This window comes from Solenopsis invicta, chromosome 16 (genome assembly GCF_016802725.1).
Source record: "Solenopsis invicta isolate M01_SB chromosome 16, UNIL_Sinv_3.0, whole genome shotgun sequence".
In the NCBI taxonomy this organism is placed as follows: Eukaryota; Metazoa; Arthropoda; class Insecta; order Hymenoptera; family Formicidae; genus Solenopsis; species Solenopsis invicta.
This window is the reverse complement of record NC_052679.1, coordinates 13486818-13511220: the sequence shown is the minus strand read 5'-3', so window position 1 is coordinate 13511220 and position 24403 is coordinate 13486818. Positions and strand designations below refer to the sequence as shown.

General features: G+C 31.3%; 1 protein-coding gene across 1 annotated transcript in view; it reads right to left on the bottom strand.

Annotated features, from left to right (window-relative positions):
* LOC105205354 overlaps positions 1 to 18099 on the bottom strand; it is a 30506-nt gene extending 12407 nt beyond the window's left edge. The window contains exons 1-3 of the mRNA XM_039458861.1: positions 17885 to 18099; positions 17594 to 17788; positions 12200 to 12282 (exon numbers count right to left, since the gene is read on the bottom strand). Coding sequence (XP_039314795.1) covers positions 12200 to 12282; position 17594 — 84 coding nt within the window. The 5' untranslated portion in view covers positions 17595 to 17788; positions 17885 to 18099. The remainder of the gene's footprint in view (positions 1 to 12199; positions 12283 to 17593; positions 17789 to 17884) is intronic.
* Between the last annotated feature and the right edge of the window lie 6304 nt (positions 18100 to 24403).

Below are 24403 nucleotides of genomic sequence, written 5' to 3'. Positions count from 1 at the left end.
ATAATATCATATTGGTTTCAAATACGTTTTTTGAACATATCCATAGTTTCATAATCATAAAGAACTTTTGAAAAACATTCAAATAGAAACGTTTTTAAAATTATAGCTTAAACTATAGTTTCAAAAACGTTTGTGTTTAAACGTTTTTTAATGGTTCTTTACGGTTATGAAACTATGGATACGTTTTAAAAACGTATTTGAAACCATTATGTGCTACGTGGGATATACTGATTTGATATACATGTGTAACACAAAGTGTTCACAGATCACCACCAGGCATCAGTTCACAATGGTCTTACACGTCAAGCAACGTTCGGCGAGATTACAATTTGGATGGGTGGCTGTTTGAAAATTTCCGAAAAAAAATTCTTGAGAAAAATTCCTGACATTTTTTTACTTTAAATAACATTTGCATTTTATTTAACATTAAGAAAACGGTTTTTTACAAAATTAAAATAAATTTTTATAAATAAATTTTTTTTCGGAAGAGTATTAAAAATTATGTCCATTTAAGTCCTTTCAGATGTTCAAGGAACGTCCCGCATGAACGTTCTATGATTGTCCAGCGAATTTGCGAACGTACCTCGAATGGATGTTCATCAGACCATAATTGGACATCCATTGGACGTCCCGATGTCCACAGACGGACATTCGATTGATGTTCGATGGACGTACATGTGCTATCTGGGAAGTTAAAAAAATTTCAAGTTTTCTTAATAAAAACATATGTTGAATATACAAACGCGTTTTTCTTGAAACAACATTTTTCAAACTGGTACCAGAAATATCTCGACAACCAGTGAATCGATTTGCTTGAAATTTATATTGGCTATTCTACACATGATTATCTATCGCGTATCGGAGGGGTTTTTTTAGACCTCATAGTTTTTTGGGGGGAGCGAGAAAACGAACGGATTTTGTCTTGAAAATCGCAACATTAAGTTTAAACGCCCGCCATTTTGTCAAAAATTAATATTTTTGAAATCTGCCTCGATACTCCAAAGATATTATTATATATTTTAAGATTCCATAAACATTTTTTGTTTCAGTTGATTTTTGGCGAAGGTACACCTGAAACCGTTTTGGGCGATTTTTTCAGGGCTGCCTCTTCATGACATCATATCTCTTAGCTTTCTCAGCAATGAGAAAAATTGAATAATTTGTATACAAAACCTAATTGCTACTGTCTCTCTATTGTCATTGCAAGTCTTCCAGCTCAAGTGGTATTTAATTGAAAATAAATAATATATTAAAATTTTGTAATATAATTCAAACTAAATAATTTATATTTTAACAGAAATGAGAAAATTTTATTGAAATAAATAAATAATTTTTAATAATCTTTATTTTTTTAATAAAATTCAAGTAGTGATATCTTAAATTTAACTTACGATGTTACTAAAATGTTAAAGAAACTAAAGTTTATTTTGCAAATTGCTTTTATAACCCATACTTCAGAAGTGTTACATTCTTTCTTATGTCTTTTTTGCTTTCCTTATCTAGCAGCGTCATGTTTTTGTGCATTAAAAATTTTTTATTTCAATAAAATTTTTTTATTTTATACTGTTCCCTTTTTAATTCTTTTAAATTAAATGTTATATATTTCATTGAAACTTCTTGAAGTTATATACAACTTGAGTTAAAACTTATGAAAGATTTTTCAATAAAAATACATTTTTATTAAATTACACAATTTTAAGACATTTATTTTAAGTAAATACCACTTAGGTTAAAATAAGAGATTTTGTAGAATACAAATACTACCACTTGGGTTTTGTAGAAAAAGTATATTCTCTTTATAATATGCGCACTTTAAAGATTGCATACTTTTTTTTGAAGAAACGCATATCATTTTTATTAGATTACACAGTTTTAAGACATTTATTTTAAGTAAATACCATTTAGGTGTGAATAAGAGATTTTGTAGAAAATATAAATATTATTTTGATAGAAAAAAATAAAGATTTTTAGGAGCGCGCACACACATAAGCGCCTTTTTTACCTTTTTTATCAGTAATTTTGTACTGATATCACATGTTTTGTATTTGACAAAGACGGTGATCGGAATATAAGACAACGGACGCGGAACTATTTACATTCAGGGATTTAAATCCCGGATAAACACGCAGGTGTATTTACAAGGCCGTAGCGCGACCGCGCTGACGCGCGCGTACTCGGCGAATCGCGGATGTTCGGCGACAGTTGAGCGCTGTTGATGATTGCCGTGAGCTTCATGGCCGGACGAGCGGGTGGGCGGACACGGCGGTATGGCGTCGCGAAAACTCAGCTTCGTCTGCGAACGCGTGACGCGGCGCAGCGGAACGCGAGGCGGTTAATAATAAAGTCACCAGATTAATAAAGTACCGCAATTTATGAGACTCAATGTATAAGGATTTAAAGCCAAAATAGCGTCGGAAAGTGTAAAGAGTGCACACTTTCATAATGTATCTACACAATAAGTACAATTATTTACCATAAAACACCGTGAGATGCATGAGATTTGTTGTGTTATTGTTGTACTCTGAGAAATAAAACAATATTAAATATTTAAAAACATGCCTAATTTTGAATAAATTAAAACTTTTAGATTCTATAAAAATGTTTTGAAATAATTGTCGTACAGACTTTGTGCCCTTATGCCACAATATTGTTTTTAAACTTATCAAAACATTTATTATAGCACACATCCATTTTACCTTAAAAAAAGAAAATATTAATATTAACGAATTGAACACATATAATAGAAGCGTTGCAGTGAAATCATATGTGAATAAAAACCATTGTAAATAAAATTGATTTAGATAATTTATGATTTTTTGTCTTATTTAAATACATTCATACACATATGCACGTTTTAAATGTGCCGCATGTTGGAGCCAAAATGGCGGAATAATTGCGGTACTTTATAAATCTAGTGACTTTAGTTAATAATGTATGCCAGCGCCACTCTGTGTCGAAAATGTGAAAGAGAAAATTCCTGAGGACGACGACGACGACGACGATAATGATAATGACGTATCTGAATGTAAAAACAAAGCTATTGATTGAGACTACTCAGATTTTGATCGGTTCAGCCGTTACTGTGATCTGATAATCTCGTTATGCTTGAACTCGCTGACTCGCGTAAAAGAGGCTCGGTCTTTCTCGCTTTTCGTTCATTCAGAGAAAAAAAACATAGATGCAAGACACGACCGCGTTCTCTCTATCTTTGTATAATTAAAGTTGATATCAATAAAATTCAATTATTCCGAGTCTAATGACTCATATTTTACTAATTTAACATTTGTAGAACCAGATTTAGTCGGCCGATTACCAGTGCTACGATCTGGTTGCAATTCCAACGTAAAAAACCAATTTGGACATAAGTCCTTTCGAACTTTGGAACAATTTTTACAATAAACCACAAAAGAGATCACAAAACAATTGATATTTTTTAATTCTACACTCTTTAATTATCTTAAATTATTTTTCAAATTTTTAACACTTTTTCAAATAATGACTTACAAGGATTTTCTTTTTTCAAAAAATTTTCGCACAATGGTTGAAAATACATATTTGCGTCTATTCTGTGAATGATATGACAGAGAACTGTCAAAAACTGCTGTCACATGTTCAATGTCTTATAAGGATTTTATATTATAAATGGCACACAAATCTGCTTAATTGTATTCATTTAAATTAAAAAGATCCGATTTGGAACACGGTCCGATTTACCCCATTCTTCTCTAACGTAAACTATATATTTTTAATATTGCGGTGTATCGAAATATCAGATAAAATAAATCAATAGTGATACAATATAAAAATTGCCAAAATCTATAAATGTGAAAACTTTTACAAAGAATTTTGTCAGTTATTAATGTGAGTTATACATTCCTTCTATTTTTAACTTATACTTTTATATGCGTGATTCAAATCCAAAAAAAATATTTTTTGTCAGATTAAATTATTTCAACTTTTGTTTTTAAGAAATAAAATTTTACAAATAAAAATATGAACACGTTGTTCTAATCTACTATAATATTCAAAATTTACAATAATGTTTTACTCAATAGTAATATTATCTAAAAATTATCTAGTTAAAATGATTTATAATTTTTTCTTTTATGTAAATAAATCAAGATTAGATCATCATTTTTTATCTTATCTTAATTTTATTAATTACTTACATGTAATTTATTTTACAAGTTTATTTAAGTAATTTTAAGTTATCTAAGCGCAATATTGATAATACATCAGGTAAAAGTTAGCTAACCGCTATCACCAATCATTTAGTGACTTTTTGTTACTTTGTAGAAAAATTCAAACATTAAAACCATTGAACAGATTTGTTAACGTTGCCGTCCTTATGTAGTACTGGAATTGTGTTCTGTCAAAAATATTTAGATGAAAAAGGCTCCTTATTTGGAGAGAGAAAATTTGATATTTTAAAATTCATTTAATTTACTTTATTTCCCAAAGTCACTCAAATGTAATTTTAAAGAATTGATCCATGAATTGTAACCATCGATTTTTATGGCGGCGGAAGATGTGTTAATTGTACATTATTTTCGTTTATTACGAATAATGATTTAGAGCCACTTCAACCAACTCCGATTAATTTTAATTGACTGATTAGTCCATTGAAATTAATCTCATTTATCTGTTATATGAAATGACAAATGCTATTGGTTTATTTAGTCGACTTTAATCTTTTGCAAGTTATATGAGGTTTTCAGAACCTCAGGTGTAATTAAAAATGCAAATTAAAACAAAAACGCAGCATCAATACTATGCCTCTGTGAATATTAAGAAGAGAAAAAATAATATTTTATTTGTATTGAATCTGGAGTGTTTTTATTTCAAGATTTCACGAACTCCATGGTGATTGACTTTTACCCATGTATCTCGCAAAAAGTTAATAAAATATAGAATTAAATTTAATGCTATGTTTATTTAGCGTTATAATACAGTTTAAGACAAGGGTATTTAAAAGAAAGTGTACTAAAATATTAGAAAAACAATTAGATAATTTGTCATATTTGTCACATCAGTGAGATTGAGTTAGTTTACTTAATTTCAAGTTGTTTTATCTTATCTTTTCTTATAATATAGAAATAATTTATTGATTTTTTAGCAATTAAAAATCATTTATATGAACAATAACTTTTAACATAATTTTTTCTTTTTGTAGCTATTTTCAAAATTGTTCGAATTCCGCAGTTTATTAAATACTGATTACCGACATTTATACGTCTGTGGCATTCTGACCATAAAAAAATGAAATATTTCAAGAACACAACGCTGAAAAATAAACGATCGCAACCAGCGATTAGACTGCGCAATCGAAATAGTCTCTTTTATTAAAATTTTTGTTCGTTTCTAATAAGAGATGAAAAATGTTATTGCGAGATATCTCACTAAGATTTTCTAAAAAAATTTATAAACATCTACCTAATTTTTAAAATATAGTCAAACTACGCACACATATTTCTTAATTAAATAATATAAAATAAAATAATATTGTAATAATATTAATGTACATAATTAACAAAAACGACGCCAAATTTACTGTTAACTTATCACATGTTGAAATTTTCGAGAATTTTGAGACGAGACAAGACTTTCGGATTCAAGCTCAAGACGGAAATATTCGTATAAAGATTTTTTTTCAAGATAAGACGAGATTTCCTAAAATCTTATCTTGTCTCAACCTACATCCCTATACTTTAAGATAGGAAAAATAGCGGACTCATGGCAGAGTCAGTAACAATGTTGCGCCTAAATTATTTAAAATTATCCAGATAACGATACGATAAATTACATAAGTGTATCTTAAATAACATTATTTTATTTTAATTTATTTAGATAGAAGATAAAATCAAATATAGTTTTATCTAGATAATTTGTAAATAATGAGCAGTATTGTTAATGAGCAGAACAATTGAAACTTTGAAAACAATATGAACATATTTTTATTTCTTAAAGAGATCCTGATCAGTCCTGTTTTACCGATCAAACACAATAATTTTGTAATAACTTTTCGTATTTTCACAGATTTAGAAATCCTATTCCAGAATTAAAGCATATGCATTAATACATGTCTGCAATACTTCATGCAAAAAACAAAAAAAGATTTTGTAATTCAAATCTGTTTATCTTACTTAAGGCGATGCTGGACTGACGGTGAAACTCACTCGACGTCGGTACTTCAGATTTTTCTTCTACGAACTGTGGGTCGCGCGTGAGGCAAAGAGTAAGGGGAATAGGCTAGCGCTCTTTGTCAAACGCACTCATTTTTTCTTGTTCTTTTGACTTTAGCGCTTCTAACGCAACATCGAGGAACTAAACTAGTGTTCTGTCTCACTCAGTCTCACTCTTCACCGATTCTCACACCGATTCTGCACGCACACATAAACACGACATTTTTAATTGAAAGTATCTTTTATTCTAAAGCTTTTGGGATCGTTTTGAAAGCACACTAGCAATCTTACGTGTAATTCACAATACGCTGGATGGTTATTATGTACGTATAACGTCTAAAACTTTTATACGCAGCACATATTGTTACGAGACTACTACAGAAACACATAGTTTTGTAACTTTTTTCTGTTTTTTGTGTCAAATTGGTGCCAGCGTATTGTGTTTTTGTCAATACTTTAATCCTGGAGAAGGATTTATAATTCTATGAATTTCATAAAAAGTTTAGTGAAATTAAAAATAATCGTGTTCAGTCGATATCTCCAGCATCGCCTTAAGAGGACGCTAAAGTAACAGAAGAACTTCCTCGACGTCGGTACTGCAGATAACTACAGATTATTTTTCGAGTGAGACCAGGCTATCGATTTTTGTCCATCGCATAGATCTATCTTTGTTTCTCTGTTCATAGATCTATTTTTTTCGATTATTTTGCCATCTGCGAAAAGACCTATCAACTACTGTAAAGTAGTACTTTAAAGACAAAAGCTTTTCAAATAATTTGATTTGACAAAAAATATTTCTCTTTGTATTTGAATTAATAAGTAAATAAAAATTAAAGTTAAAAAATAAAAGAAATTTTCTAACATTATATACAAGGAGCATTACTCACATTATACAATGACTAACAAAATTCTTTGTAAAAAATTTTGATTTTATAGTTTTGGAGTAGTTAGTTTTTTTATTATGCTATTACTGTGTACAATCTTGAGTGAGATCCGATATACATACAGGTACACTGTCAACATCAAAGATTTATAGTGCGTTATATATATTATAGATCTTCTATACTGGCAATAAATTTCGAAATGTAATCCTGTTGTTATTATTTTGAAAAATTCTCTTGTTAGAATAAATGGTAACGTGCAAATTGAAGCTAAGAGCGAGAAAGAACAATCATTTTTGTTATTGTTCACGTTATCTTAGATAATTTGAACAAAATAATATTTCTTTTATTTAAGATAAATATGAAAATAATATACGTTATTATAATCTAAATAAAAATAAGATAAAACTATTTCTTGTACATGATTAGTTAAATAATTTTATGTACGGCAAACGTTGTCTACTAAACAAGATGCCAAAGAAACAAAAATGGATGGGTTCAATTCTTTTTAAGTTTATAAATTTGTTTAATACAAAAAAACATATGTTATTATTTCTTGTTAGTTTATCAACTTATTTTATAAGTTAACTCTTTCTCTCTACGAAACCGTAGACCGTGTTTAAATTTTTCTACGTATATTATTGCCTAGGATGTCAGTTTTGGGGTCCAATATCTCAGGCGTTTTTTTTTGCCTTATGTTACGAAAACATTAATTATTATAAAATACAAAATAGTAGAGGATAGACCAGGATGAGATACGTTAGAGAAAGGACAGCGGTTGTGGAATATATCTGGAGTGATGGAATATCATGATATTTCGTATAATTTGTGTTGAATTCTAAAAGCAATTGATAAAATTACTTTGTTACAGTCTATTTAAATATTGTAGAATGATTACTGGTCATTAAAATTTGCTGTGTTTTTATAAAAGCTGAATTTTAGTTTGACATGTAGTATAAATTTTTACAAGTGTATACTTTCTACGTAATTTTGAAAAATACATTACATATTAATTTTTTAACTTCAATTTAACTTGAAGGCCTTAAATGTAAATTTCAAATAATATTATTGAATCTAATGCATGTCGTAATGTGTGTATGAATTCGACAAATAGAGTCACATTATGTGAACTGTGGTTGTCGAATATAATCGTCCGCCATAAACTTCTCACTTTACAATCTAATTGTAGACGTTGTATAATATTTATTAGAAGCAAAAGAGTTATTTTTAAAATTTTGAAGTTTTATTTAAAAGTTTTTTAAGTGAAAAAAGTTATTAAAAAAACATTATTTTTATAAAATGTTTTATGAAACGTTCATAAAACCTTGTTCGGCAATTATTAGTGCATAAGATCTATGAAGGATTATTTGTAATTTTTTATAATTAAGTGTCTTTTATGATATTAGTCGTTAATATTTCATGCTAGATCCGCCCTGCCATCACATAAACACATTTTTTGCCCCCTTCAATAAGTTGGAAAATACGTTTGTTCTATATACTTGATAAACTTTTATCTATGATGATGAGTAGAAATCTATGGCTAACAAACTGTTATTGATAAGAATCGTGTTGTATTAATACTTACTGAGTTACTTTAGAAAAACAAAATAGTATTCTACCTCCTTTTTTCCTCTATTACAAAAATTGCTATGCTATCGCATAAAAGATTTTCTAGTTTGCCTTTATGTTTAAAAAGATTAATTTTCAGCTTTTATTTAAGAAATGGTATCTAAAAGCAGTGGGCTGCCAGTATTTCCTCTAATAAAATTACATGAAAAAAATTATTTAAAGTACCTATATTTACTATTCTAATTTCTAAATTTAAAAAATAATATTATTTTCAACAATAAATATTTTTTTGTTGCATAAAATATTACCTTAAAAGCAAATAATTTATCAAAGAAAAAAATATTTTATTGAAACAAAAATACAATTATTACTCAGAAGAAAATTATCTTCTTAAAACTAATAAATCTAATTACTTGAACTACAGCTTTAAATAAGTAAACATTTTTATTCAATTTTTGACATAAATTCTAAAAATAATTTATTGATTACTTCCCGTGTGGAAATTTATTCAGGCGTTCTATAAGTTAGTACTGGCCCCGTATAGGCATTACTGAGGCATCCAAAATAATAGTTGCCAAACTCATACCCATTTAGAACCCAGTTAGGGTAGTATAACTTAGGCCTGCCTCGTTACAGCGCGTATAGGGACCAGTTTGGTTTAGATTTTTGTCCCAAGGCAGTCGTACTTAGGCTTGTCCAATTACAGCCCTTATAGGGCCTAGTTTGGTTTAGATTTTTCTCCCAAGACAGTCGTACTTAGACTTGCCCAGTTACAGCTCGTATAGGGCCCAATTTGGTTTAGATTGTTCTCCCAAGACAGTCGTACTTAGGCTTGCCCAGTTACAGCCCGTATAGGGCTTAGTTTGGTTTAGATTGTTCTTTAAAGACAATCGTACTTAGACTTGCCCAGTTGTAACCCGTAAAGTACTCAGTTTGGATTTTATTTTTATTTCAAGATAATTATACTTAAAAAGTATGTTTAAATAAAAATTTCTTTTTTTTTAAATAAGCAAAATTTAACTAAATTATTTTGTGAATCTAAAAAAATTATTTTTTACAGAGAAAAAATTACTATTTGTTTTAACGCATTAAAGCTCACGACCAGACTAGAAAAGATAGGTAAAAAAATAACAATTTTGAAGTAGACCCGGAATAAAATATTATTGATATAAAAAGCACATTCCAAAAATCAATTTTGCAACTCATTTGTTTATAACAATTGTAACAACTATAACAATTAAAAAGCATTATGTCTATTCCTTTAATAATTTTTTCCGTAGAATCGATTGGCGCAATCAATTTTCCTCTACAGTCAATTTTTAATCATTTGTTTATAACAATTAGTTGCAAAATAGATTTTTGCAACGTGCATTTGCAACGTTAATAATGTTTTTTCATACTCCAGCAGTATTTCCAATTGTTATTTTTTGACTATCTTTACTGGTTTGGGTATGGCCAAAAACAGGTTTTAATTATTTATATAGTTTATATAGTTTATTTTTAAAATCTAAAGCTAAACAATCAAAGGGCTAGTGAGAGTGTTTGCGCAGTACTCAACACGCAAGTTTCTTTCTGTTCAAATCAGCTTTAGTTCAAATATAACTTTTTATTAATGATATTGCAAAAGTATGATTAGCTCAGTGTCAGTGTATTAGATTATAGTTCCGAAGATCTTAGGTTCGAATCCAGGCGACGCGTTTTCAAAAATTGTAAAATAATGTGCAATTGTAATTAATGAAATAAAATCTTATATGCGAAATAGTAAATACAGATTAAGCTATAAGAAAAGTAAAATCTGTTAAAAAAAACTAAAAAAAAATTATTTTTATTTTTAAAAATAAAAGAAAAACAGGCTCAGACTCAAATTTTTATATTAGCCCAAGTTTGAAAACCAATGCAGGCCCTGACAAAAAAGCGTGACAATCCAAAGTTGGGCCAAGATAGGTGTCCTAACTTGGGCCTTAAACAAAGTAAGGAAAACTAATCTGGCCCAGTTTACAGCCTAGACAGAATTTCCACATGAGTTGTATCAATTAATACGTATACAATATAATCATTTCTTGCCAGAAGTTTAAAACTTCAACAATAAATTCTTCACTAAAATTGTTCACCCAAGAGCAGTATACACGACACCGTCATTAGATATTTCTCATAACTAAGACGACATAAGGGAATAAAGAAATGCAACATTATAAGATCGTCGAACCGTATTTTACAGAAATGATTTTTTAAATATGATTCAAGACCTCAAATAAATTTTTTCTAACAATTTGTTTATTTTTCTATGTATATTTTACAACTTTGAATAATTGCAGCAAATAAAAAGGTGATATAATATTGATATAATGGATAAAAACTTAATTTAATATTAGGTATTTCTAAAGTTTTTTTTATTCCACATAGAGGAGAAGGATTTATTATAGCTACTATAGGCATTACGGCTATTTTTATTACCTCCGACGAATCCCAACAATAGCTTGGAATTATTCGTTTAGTAAAAATGCTTCATAACAATTGTCAACCATTGTGTATTAACGTATTAATACATAACCGTATTAACACGTTAATACACAATAGCTGATAATTGTTACAAGGCATTTTTACTTTCAAGCAATTAAAAAAATTTTTAAGATACATTTTTAAGATTTATTCTATTGATTATGCAGTGCGTGACATTTTTGTAAATCATGTTCCAACTAATAAATGATTTTATTATTTTGAGTTTAAAATGTGTTAAAAAATGTATTAAAAATATATTCGTTGAAATTCCAATATTAAATAATAATTATTAACAAAGTAATTTAATAAAATAAAAATATATACTATATTACTCCCTTCTCTTTTATTGAAATTAATGTAATGTACTTTTAATGCAAGTAAAAGTAAATTGAAAAATATCTTAGTTACGAGAATAGTTATTTTCAATCTAAGAAAAAATTTTATTACCTGTACAATAAAATCACTTCTCGTAAGAAATATGTGCTTTGTTTAAAGAATATAATTATTTGATATAAGCATATTAACTTATTTTTATAGTATATATATTCTTATTGCAAGTTAATATTTAATTCCATAAAAGAATTAATATTTTCAATGTGAGAAATACTTTTTTTGTTTAAAGAAATATAAGTATTCTTTGACGATAACAGATAATATTCTCTTCATTTTATTTTTTTTACTTTTTTTTATAAAATATAATTTTTAATTCAAGAAACAATTTTTTTTGTTTTCAGAAATATTTACTAGTAAAAAAATATTTCTATGAATCAATTAAATACTTGCTAAAGACTGAAATTTGAGAAAATTATTTACTTAAAACAAAAAAATTTTTCTTTTGAACAAGTAAATTTTTTCTTCTCTATCTTTTTTAATTTTTCGAAATTGTTAAGTTAAGTTAGATCTTGTTTTAAGGTATATGCTCCCTTAATTCTTCCCGCGTAGGTATATGCTCCCTTAATTCTCCCCGTGAGATATGCTTTCATTATATTTTGCAAAGGCATCAGATCGACATTTATTTTAGAAAATATTTGAAAAACATAAAAATCAATAAAAACAATATTTACTTACCCCCTTCATTAGAAGACAGGCTAGGATACAAATGTGTAACTGCATACTGCGTTGGTATCCACGGTGGAAAATTACTTGTATCACTGAAAAAGATATTGTTTATTTTAAAATATTTTAAAAAACAATCGGGAATAAAATTAAGGGATCATCTATTCTGACTCTAAAAAATAGGTGTAATTCAAGAAAATAAAACTTTTTCAAAAATGATCGTAAAAAAAATTTTTTAAAGAGTATTTTAAAGCTTGAAATCTCTAGTTTTGAGATTGATAAGTCATTAAACGATTTATAGATTGTTTACGAAGTTACGCGGATTTAAATGGAGATGCGTCAAATCTCAATTTTTTTTACTTTGCAAAGCTCCACGACGCAAAATAAAAATTGCATGCAAATGCGGTTTGCAGCATTTAAAAACGTGAATTCTTACCTTTAATTTGCGTTTTTGTTGAGCGTTGTACAATTTTTTTTTTCACTGAGTTAGGCAACACTGAAACAAAAATGGTCTTTTTTGCTTCAATGTTCAATAATTCGGTAAATAAAAATCGTATAACGCTCAACAGAAACGTAAATTAAAGATAAAGATTCACGCTTTTGAATGCTGTAAACTGCATTTTTGTGGAATTTTTATTTTACGCCGTAGAGTTTTGCAAAATTCGTAAAAAGAATCCGACAAATGTCAAAATCTTATAAAAATTTTGTTAACTTGTACAGCGTAAAATAAAAATCATAAAAAGCATGCATTAAAAGTGTGAATATATAATTTATTACCTCGAAAAATTCTGTGATACAAAAATATTTAATGTTTAAAATAATTTGCTTGCAAAAATAGCATTGGCAATTTTAAAACGCCATAATTGTGTCAAGCACATAATAACGCACTTGTAATGATAATTGTATGATCAAATAGTCGTAGAAGTCGAGAGACTGTCTTCATCTACCGTAATATTATGGACAGTCTTTTCTATAACCACTGACTACTTGACACAACTGTGATCTGAAATTAGAGTTCAACGAAATTTATAATTATAAGAGTCTTTAGAAAAGCAGCGAAAGTATCATTATTGAAGCAAACTTTACAACGAAAAAATTAGACGTATTTATAATTAGACGTATTAATTTTATAAAATACTGTGTTTTTTAAAGCAAACAAATTTTTAAAATTTATTTTTGAGATAGTCACATTACCATTACTTTTTCTCTTCCATCAATTATGCAATGCGTCATATTTTTGTAAATTATGTCCTAAGTAAAAACTATTTCATTATTTTGAGTCTAGAATCTGTTAACACTTTGACAAATACATTCGTTCAAATTTTAATATAAAATATGGAGTGTTAATAAAGTTATTCAATAAAATGAAAGTTGATGCCATATTATCCCCTTCTCTTCTATTACATTGGAATTAATGTAATGTACTTTTAATGCAAATAAAAGTGAGATGAGTTTACTGTTAATCGTTTCTCATTTCCTCTACCTTGCGGTAAAGAATGCAACTATAGAACAACTGTGTTGTGTCGAACTCGCGTTTCGCTCGTGTTTGATCACCAATTATCAACATGTTCGTTTCGCGCAACCACTAAGCCACCTGTCCCAAATTCCTCTCGAATATCCGGGTTTTCGCTCCGTTATTTCGTTGTAAGCGTGAAACCGCGGTCGCATCTATCGATGTAAGTCGAATTCGCTAAATTTGCAGAAGCGCACATGCAAAAGCCAATGTACAAGTTTCACGTCGTCGTTCATTGTAGTTACTTAGGTGGGAATAGAACAATTGCGTTTGCACAAGTTGCTAAATACATTATCCAGTATAGATATTTAATTCAATTGTCCCTGTGCCTTAACTACAATAGGTGAGATAACGGATTACCAGAAAATAATTTGATCGCATATATTTTTTATAATAAAAGTGAGAAAAAAGATATATGCCATTGATTTATTACATTATTATACTTCTGCGTGTATACACAGGATAAAAGTCAGATTCTGATGCAACTTTCTTTCAGAGAACTAAAATTAACCTATTACAAAACAGTGAGTATGTGTATATATAGAAAAAGAAAATAATAAAAATTCTAGAACTGGTTTAATTAAATGTAATGAAATATCTGCTGAGTACTTTATCAGGTGTAAATTGATATGTAAACGAGGAAAATAGTTATGCAAATGGCGAGTAAGTAAATTGATGTCGCAAATAGGTATTAATTTATATAATAGTCATATCGGCTTGAACGTCCTGCGTATTAATATTTTCTTACGAAAAACACGTGGTAGAAATATCTCCGCATCCAAGTGTTCTTCTTCTTCACGGCATATATAATATTTGTACGTATACTGTATATAATATGTGACGTGTGCATACGATAACATAGATACCTCTATGCCTTATTGTTAGTATGCCTTAACTAAATTTTGTAATTTTAAAACCATTGACAATAAATGGCTCGTAGAGTAAGAAAAGTCGTTTCTCTTCTCGCAACGATTATCTATCTAAATTTTTTACTTTTAACGTTAAATATTTTCCGATCGTTTTGATATTAAATTAAAAATCTTAAAATATAAAATTTAAAACGTTTCAGTTCTTATAATGTGCTATAGTAACGATTGGCGCGACCGCTTTCGCGCTTGCATGAAAGAGAAAAGTCAGAAACGATGTGCAAGACGACTATGCGGTAATGTGCTCGGTGTTCAAATGATATGCTTGACGTTTTATAAATGTAGGCAAGTAGGTTCCCGGAGAGGGGAGGAGAGGGAGCCGATCGACGCTTGACCGCACGCGCGCACACGTGGACACCAAGTCAAAAAGAACAACCGGTTAGCCGGACGTAGCCGCCGGCTATTCGTTCAGTTTGTGAATCCCGTACTTTGTACATACGATCGTAAAATTTAAAATCGAAAAGTTACTATAATCTGATTCAACTTTTCAAAAATTTTCTCAAAGTAGCTTCCCCGATAAATAATTCTTAGGGCAAGATGTTGATATTCGAAGAAAATAGCCTACGACCAATCGTCTTGATTTCTTTTTAATAAAACGTATTTAGCGTTGTAATTAAATACAATCAAGAACCAACAGGGTTGACGAATTATTTCAACATTTAGAACTAACTATCGCAAGCGGTCTGAAGAGACAGCCGCGAAAGCCGCAGAGTCATTAGATAATATTGTCTAATATCTGTTATTCTGCTTTTGCAATTCGTGTCACGATAAACCACGACACCTGTTCTTTCTCTTGCGAGTAACTTGTACTCAAATAAGAATCACTGCCAGCTGTTTACACGTTTCGCGTTAACCATGAATCGAGCAAGCCGAAGATGTGGCGTGGTGCCAAATACATATAACGGTTTTATCGATGTTGTAATTCCGAAGTCGGATATTCGCATAATCAGCGGCTTAATAGCGACCTATATAGAATGAACATAGAGGCTTTTCTGTTTCCTTGTTCCCCTTTCTCATTATCTTCTCTTCCATGTAACGGGCATTCAGAAAAACGTCGCGTCGTAAATATTATTCGTTAACGATTAAAAAAAGCTACACAGGTTGATGCGTCAATAAATTTATGTTATTTATTTCGGACTTTATTAGATTTGCACACACACCGTTCTGCTAATATTTATTTGCATTTTCTTTCTTAGATCTTACTTATATCGTTAGTTATCTTGCTTTAAAAATACTACATAAATTTGTACAACATTCAATCCATAAATTCTTATAAACAATATGAAATAGCATTCGGAGTAAGTTAATCATTCATTGAACATTACCGGCAATTTCCTTAGTAAATTGAAACGGAACGTCGCATTTGGATATATCTGAGAAGCATCTTATTAGCCATTATGCTATTATATCAATATTATTGTGATAGACAGTACGGCGCAGTGATATACATTATAATGATATACATTTGATCTATATTACTAATCCCATTTTGCAGCAATATGATGATTAGTTGTAACAAAATCCAGTTCGATCTACATTCCATAACTTCTCTCTACTTTGTGTGCAAACAAAAGAGGACACCAATCTATAACACGGTGTGATGAAAGAAATCGTGTGTTAATTATTAAAAAGCATAAAAGAAAATTTATTTCATACTCATATTTTTAAAAAAATTTATACCGAATACAAATTTCAAATAAAAAAAAAGTAATTCACAATTTATTAATTAGATTTACAAATTGTTAAATAGAAAGTGTAATGTAACGTGCTTTCGAAACAAACCTTAAAACCGTTAGTTCTTCTAACTACTATCGCTATGTAGTCTATCTTATTCGGTAAACGCTTGCCCGCATGTGTGACACACGTGTACATATCGTAAAAAATTCGCGGTCTATTTCTTTTAGTATGTTTCACCTCATTTGGTTACGTGATTTGCATAATGATATACGAAATTACACGCTTTCTATTTACCGTACAATTTTAATTGATAAAAGCAATAAACTGTGCAGCAATGTTTTTTCAAAATCTTCAACATTCCCCTCCCCCTCCGCCGCCTTTACCGCCGCGTCTTTTATACACATTAATACTGCTTCCGCATTATAATTTATATTTACGCAATTATAACAATAGGTGTAGGAAATGACGATAATTTTAAAAGAATTTTTACTGATATTATGGAACAGATTTGTCAAACAATATTGTTCTGCCGTAACGCATGTTCATTGGAATGGAAACGGTCAACTACCACGTGGTTGACTATATCGTGCCGCAACTTCTACAGCGCGACGTATAATTTCTCTCAATGAGTCTGCACCCTGACCATTATTAACGCATTAACGAGGCGCGAAACGATGACGTGCGACTTGCCTCTAATAACTTAATCAGTGACGTAGCGCTAATTGGATTACGTCTCGTGCAACGTAGCTGGTCATTAACCGTCAGTACGTACATTCGCCAGACTCAAGAAGTACGTTTAATAGCCGCGAATTATCTATAACGACGTTTTCATCGTACTCACACGTGCTCGCGCAGAAAGCTGTAGAGTATTTGAAAATTAAATTTGCGAATTATATTTCGCACATCATAGTCAAGATTGTCTGTTAGCAAATAAAAAAATAAATTCACATTTAAAACAATGCGTCCTCGCGCAAGTTGAACATTTTATTTTTTTTTATCACATTTTTTTTATTATTGACTTTATTAACAACAAATGTCATTTCACTGTTCCTTTAAGTACTAAACAAATAATTCGAAACCAATTAAACATCCACGCTTTACAATAAAAATGGTAGCAGTGACTGAATAGGTCGAGTTTTTTAATTCATCGATTGATCAGTCGCATTATGTGCAAATGCCACTTTGTTCTGTAAAAGCTGCATTTGCGCATGAAGCGAATGATCAATCGATTAATTGAAAAACTCGCCCATATTCTTCTGACTTAAAATTGGCGACGCGATAATATCTTACTTTTTTGAGCCGATACCCAAGCGAATCCAGATGCAAGTAATCGCCAACGTGCTCGATTCTCCTTTGGATGTCGGATGAACGTAGAATTAAAAGATTCTCTCGAATCGCTACATCGATCGAAATCGCTGTCGGACGTTAGAGATCCCGACGCACGATCGGGCTTGATTCCACACGGTCCGAGCGCGAATGCGAACGCTAAAGCAGAAATTGACAAACGTATTGCGAATTTTGATATTTTCTCGAACGGGCTCTATAAGAGTCTTCGGGAGCTCCGTGCGAACGACTGATCACCTCGTGATGATGCGATACTCCACGATGCCCACTCGCGACAGCTAGAGAAAGAGACGTACGCGGGACAGTGTGCGGTCGCCGGTCTCGGAGGTGCACGCGAGAACTCGAAGAGTCGGAATAGGGTACACCTGTCCGATATACGGAGTATACTACAAACGTAGCGGCCCGCCCCCTGACCCAGACAGCTGGTACAGTTATATAGGTCCCGAGCGCGGGGCAAAGGATATCTCTCCTCTTTCTCGCTACATTCGCTGTGAGTCTGTGACTCGATGAACGATGCCAATGTCATGTACTCATCTTTGAAGAGAAGCAAGAAAGAATGCGTCCCCGCATTGTCAATAATATCTTATGCATATAGCAAAAATGTGGCATAGATCACAAGATAATTGGTATCGCGTTGGGCTTTAACGAACTCTGTAACGATAATCGATATTTTAATGGAAAACCGATAATCTCTAACAATAGCATTATTAATTATTTTTTAATGTAGGCAAGTCGCTAATACTGGCATAAACCTCTTAAAGTAACACCCCCTTATTTTTCGGAAAGTGAACATTGCACTGTATTAATACTGATAAAAATATAATCTGGTTAGATAATTATTCATTATTTTCTTTCATTTTTCCGAGAAATGCGGTTTAAAATATAAAATAATAAAAACCTATGCTTCATACATTTATGACTTTTTGTATACATACACATAAAGTCTGCCAAAAATAAATTTTTGAAAAGCAAAAATAAAATTTACCCGATGCAAATTGTATATTTAAAAAAATAAACTGGTGTAAATTGGGATATTATGGCCATACGGAAAAAATGATCATAGTCTATAATTTTTCCAGTAATTGATAAATAGTACATTTTTATAGATATTCTGAAAGTTAATCAATATTTACAGTAATTTATATGCGTACATTATTCAAAATAATGTTATTCTGAATATTATATAATATTTTTACTTTTAACTATCTGCAAAGTTTTGCATGTGTCCTCTAAAAGCTGCTATAACGTGGAATAAATTACTGTTAAGCTATCATAATCAACGTTACGTATATAATAAAGGAACCTAAATTAACGTAACTTATAATTTGTACTTTTATTTTCAGTATTTATTTAAATACATTATGATTATCTTTTCTTTAGAATTCGGGCAAAATAACCTGCTTTGTTTTTTGATACATTGTTTTTTTTTAAATTATAGAAATCTGTTTCCTTTCTTTACTTTAAAAGAATTATAATTGATATGTTATTATGTTATGTTATGCAATATCAGATTTTAATTTTTATATTACTATTGCAATATTATAATACAATAACAATAAGTCATATATAGTTATATGCATATTTAAGATATATATACGTGTTCATACTAAATTTATAAAATTATAAGTTTTATTTAACACATTAGAAAATATTACATTTATTTTTATCACAAAACATGTATAGCCAACTGTCCCATAATACTATGGCCATTTTTTCCTTAAAACTTTGATAAGTTCTCTAATGTATATGTTATAATATTTTGATAATATTAGATTTCTAATAAGTGTTTTCCCTTTAATAGTATTATTAACTTCAAGATTCAATGACATATGGAACATTATTAAAAAAATGTGTTTTTTCCACTTAAAACTCTTTTGCATTGTAAAAAAACTATGACCATCTTATCCGAGTTTATCGTATATTCCTGATAATATGAGATATTGATAATATTATTACATTTTATATATTTCTAGTTCTTGTTTAAATTTTCCTCTTTCATATTTTTTTCAAAGTGCGATTTAAAACATAAAATTACTGTGCAGCATAAACCACTACACTTCTCCGTCAGAATAGACATTTACAAGATGTTCAAATATAACGTTGACAGTTGTTTTATAAATTTTCTCATATTTTCTTTAATACCTTAAGGTGGGAAAAAGCATCGAATGCGACAAATTCACGTATAAATCGTATACACATTTCTAAAAAAAGCTTTACAAAAACATCAAATATATGTGCTTCTCCAATAAAAAAACTTTTATATTTAAATCCACAAATGGTGATTTTTAATTTTCTTAAAATAAGTTTCGAATGGTAGAGCAAGAAAGGATGTAGTAAAATATTATTTCGTTATTCTTTTAAATAACTCAATAAATATTAATAATGTGACAAAATTCTTATCAAATGGGAATAGTTTAAAGGTTACGAATGACAGGGTTAGAATTTCGCGCTCAAGGATGGCAATGTGCTCAAGGTGCGCTAAATTGAATGCCTTTAATAATAATAAAATTATTATAAAAATACGTAATAAAAGTTTTATTAAACAATTCTGTTTAAACACACTAATCTAAAGGCAGCTCGTATGAATTTAAAATTAATAAGTGAAATATGACTAATGAGACGAGATTTATGAGACTAATGAGATAAAGATTTAGTTATTTATATAAGTCATATTTTTTTAATTAAACAATTCAGCATAAACGTTTTGACCCTACGGAGTTTTCTTCAATGTGAAAACAATGTTACATTAGCTATGTACAACGGTGTTTATTTTTTCTAAGTTCGATCGCAAACATTTATGTGATGCAATGAAAATCAAATACATATAAATGTAAAGTCAGTAGAAGTCACTGATCTAACATTCTCTTGATTGTTCCGTCGTTTCCTATACGCGAACGAATCCGTGTCCGGCTGTTTAAAAACTTGCTGCTCAACATACGACGTGTGCAATCCGTTCAATTTTCGACCATGACAACTTTAAAACAATTTTTTTTAAACGCTATTAAAATCATGTCCAACAAAAAAAATAATTTTTTGTAAAAAAATAATTAGATTTACAGATTATCACTGGGGTCCTTGTATAACATATTCATCTAGTATACTTCTCACGGAGGTCACAGAAATTGACCTCCCGTGGATGTCCATCGCCCTTCCATAGCTCCATAAGACGTCTATCTCCATAGTGGAAGTTAGATGGACGTCTATTAGAAGTCCATGAAATATCCATTGCTCCATGGGAGGTCTATCTCCATAATGGAAGTCAGATGAACGAACATTAAAAATCCATAAAACCTCCATGAGATTTTACTTCCATCATGGAAGTAAGATAGATCTCCATCAGATATCCATGTAATTTCTATAGCTCCATGGGATTTTATTTCCATCATGGAAGTCAGATGGACATCCATTACAAGTCCATGAAACATCCATAGCTCCATGGGATTTTATTTCCACTATAGAAGTCAGATGGACGTCCATTAGAAGTCCATTAAACCTCTATAGCTTCATGGGATTTTACTTCTATCATGGAAGTCAGATAGATCTCTTTTAGACATCCATTTAATTTTCATAGCTCCATGGGATTTTACTTTGATCATGAAAGTAAGACAGACCTCCATTAAACGTCCATCCAACTTTCATATCTCTAGGGGATTTTATTTCCATTATGAAAATCAGATGGACATCCATTAGAAATCCATGAAACGTCCATAGCTCCATGAAATTTTACTTCCATCATGGAAGTCAGATGGACGTCCATTAGAAATCCATAAAATCTCTATAGCTTCATGAAATTTTACTTCCATCATAGAAGTCAGATAGATTCGTAAAACGTATAATGCACATGATGTAATCCTTGTTGATCACCAAAAGTTAAACAAGGATAAAATGTTACATTACGAATGCACTTTTGTGTAATAATATACTCGAGTTTAAAAATAATGAAGATATATATGTAATTAAAGATTAAAAGTGTACCTTGAAAAAGTTTAAAAGTGCTCAAAAGTAAAAATGCCTTATAACAATTACCATGCAGTTATTATGTATTGGCATATTAGCATCACTAAAAAATGACGGGCTACTAAACAAATAACTCCATAAGTAATTGTTAAAATACATTACTTAATAATGGAGGGCTAGTCATATTGTTGACAGTAGCCATAATACCCTCTTTTGTTCTAATTATAAGTAATTGTACCAACAGCACATAGTTTTATGTAGTCATTAAATATAATTATACATAATTATATACAATAATATATAATTGTATATAATTATACCTATATAAAAATCATGCATAATTGTATATTATTATACCGGGTGTCCCAGACCACCCGTCCCACCCGATTTTTTCGTAAACGCGACATTTTAAAGAAAAATGTTTCAGACAAAAGTTGTAGGGTTTTAAAAGATCTATTTACTGATTTTATCAGTTTGACCTTGGATGGCGTCGCCAAGGTCAGATCAAAATAACATTAACTTTTTTAAATAGGACACCTCATTTTTGGTTCCAGAATCTAATAGCTGGTGTCAAGACCTTTCCAAAACACTATAAGAAAGTTTATTTTTGTTGAGTACTTTCCGAGTTGTGAGGCTTGAAAGTTACGGTGTACTGTTACCTTCAAGCGTCATAACTCGGAAAGTCCTTAACCAAAATAAACTTATTTATAGTGTTTTGGAAAGCTCTCGAAATCGACTACAAGAAAATGCAATGAAAAATATACCTGTTTCAGACCACCCGTCCCACCCTTTTAAAACGTAGGGATGTGCTTGTACAAAAAAATGGCTCAGACAAAATTTGCATGATTTCGAGGGATCAACCTGATGATGATCTTGAATTCGACCTTGAGATCGATCTTGGGCATAAGTCAAAGTAACATTTTTAAAATGTAAAAACGAAATAATCGGTGCCGCCTGTAGGTATTAGCGTTACCTAAGGTGTACCACGTGTAGGTAACAAGATCGTACTTACACCTTATCGGGGTGCTTTTTTAAGGTGGTTCCCCTCGCCGTCACCTTTGTCGGGGTGCTTTCATAAGGTGGTTCCCCTCGCCGTCACCTTTGTCGGGGTGCTTTCATAAGGTGGTTCCCCTTGCCGTCACCTTTGTCGGGGTGCTTTCATAACGTGGTTCCCCTTGCCGTCACCTTTGTCGGGGTGCTTTTTTAAGGTGGTTCCCCTCGCCGTCACCTTTGTCGGGGTGCTTTCATAAGGTGGTTCCCCTTGCCGTCACCTTTGTCGGGGTGCTTTCATAAGGTGGTTCCCCTCGCCGTCACCTTTGTCGGGGTGCTTTCATAAGGTGGTTCCCCTCGCCGTCACCTTTGTCGGGGTGCTTTCATAAGGTGGTTCCCCTTGCCGTCACCTTTGTCGGGGTGCTTTCATAACGTGGTTCCCCTTGCCGTCACCTTTGTCGGGGTGCTTTTTTAAGGTGGTTCCCCTCGCCGTCACCTTTGTCGGGGTGCTTTCATAAGGTGGTTCCCCTTGCCGTCACCTTTGTCGGGGTGCTTTCATAAGGTGGTTCCCCTCGCCGTCACCTTTGTCGGGGTGCTTTCATAAGGTGGTTCCCCTTGCCGTCACCTTTGTGCATACGCATGTTGTTCAGTCTCGATGTTCAAAATGTCCACCACGTGCATTTATACAGGCTGTTACCCTACTTTGGAAATCATCCGTCGCCCGAATTTCGTCAGTATCTAGAGACTGAATGACTTGTCGAATTCTGTTTTTCATATCTTCTGTCGTAGGTCGTTCGCGGTATACAAGGTCTTTTATTCGTCCCCACAAATAATAATCTAAAATTGTAAGGTCCGGTGATCGTGGTGGCCAATTATGTGGACCATGTTTACCTATCCATCGGCCGCGAAATATGCGGTTCAGTTGATGACGAGCAATGACAGACGTGTGGGCGGGACATCCATCCTGTTGAAACCACATATTTAGACGTAATTGGAGTGGAATATCTTCAAGTAAACGTGGAAGTTCGTTTTCGAGTAAATCGGCGTATAAAAAACGGTTTAAATTCTCTTGAAAGAAAAATGGTCCCACGATATGCGTATCAACAATTCCGCACCAAACATTGACTTTCCAGATACGTTGATGATCCATTTCTCGATACCAATGTGGATTCTCTTGTGCCCAATAACGAAAATTATGTTTGTTTATTTCGCCGTCACTTTTAAAGGTGCACTCATCAGAAAATAAAATACTTCTATGGAAATTAGGTAATTGTTGAGTAATCCAATTACAGAATATCAGTCTTTGTCTATGATCGTTCAATGTCATGGCCTGGTGAAGTGACATTCGATATGGATGGAATGAATTTTCACGAAAAATTCGACTGATCGTGCTTCGACTTATTCCACTATCTCTTGCTCGTCGCTTTAAAGAATCATTCGGGGTTACAAAGGCAGATGCAATTACATCAGGTGCTCTTACTGAACGAACTGATCGATGAATTTGCCTTCCCTTATTATGATCCGGCTGAACAATACCTTTTACAATTATTCGACGTTGTAAGCGACTGAAAACTTTGCGCGAATGTGGTGTATGATCGGGATATTCATTTCGCCACATTATTTCAGCTGCTCGAAAACTTCCAGCTCTACCCAAAACTGACATCATTAACGCAGCTTCTTCGTTCGGGTAAGGCATAACTACAAATTACGCTTACGACCGGGTTGCTTATTAGAAAACGTGAATTGGTGACGAGTTGCGTAATATTATGAATTCTAAGCAATGACTTTTAGGAGTGGTATGTAAGGGTG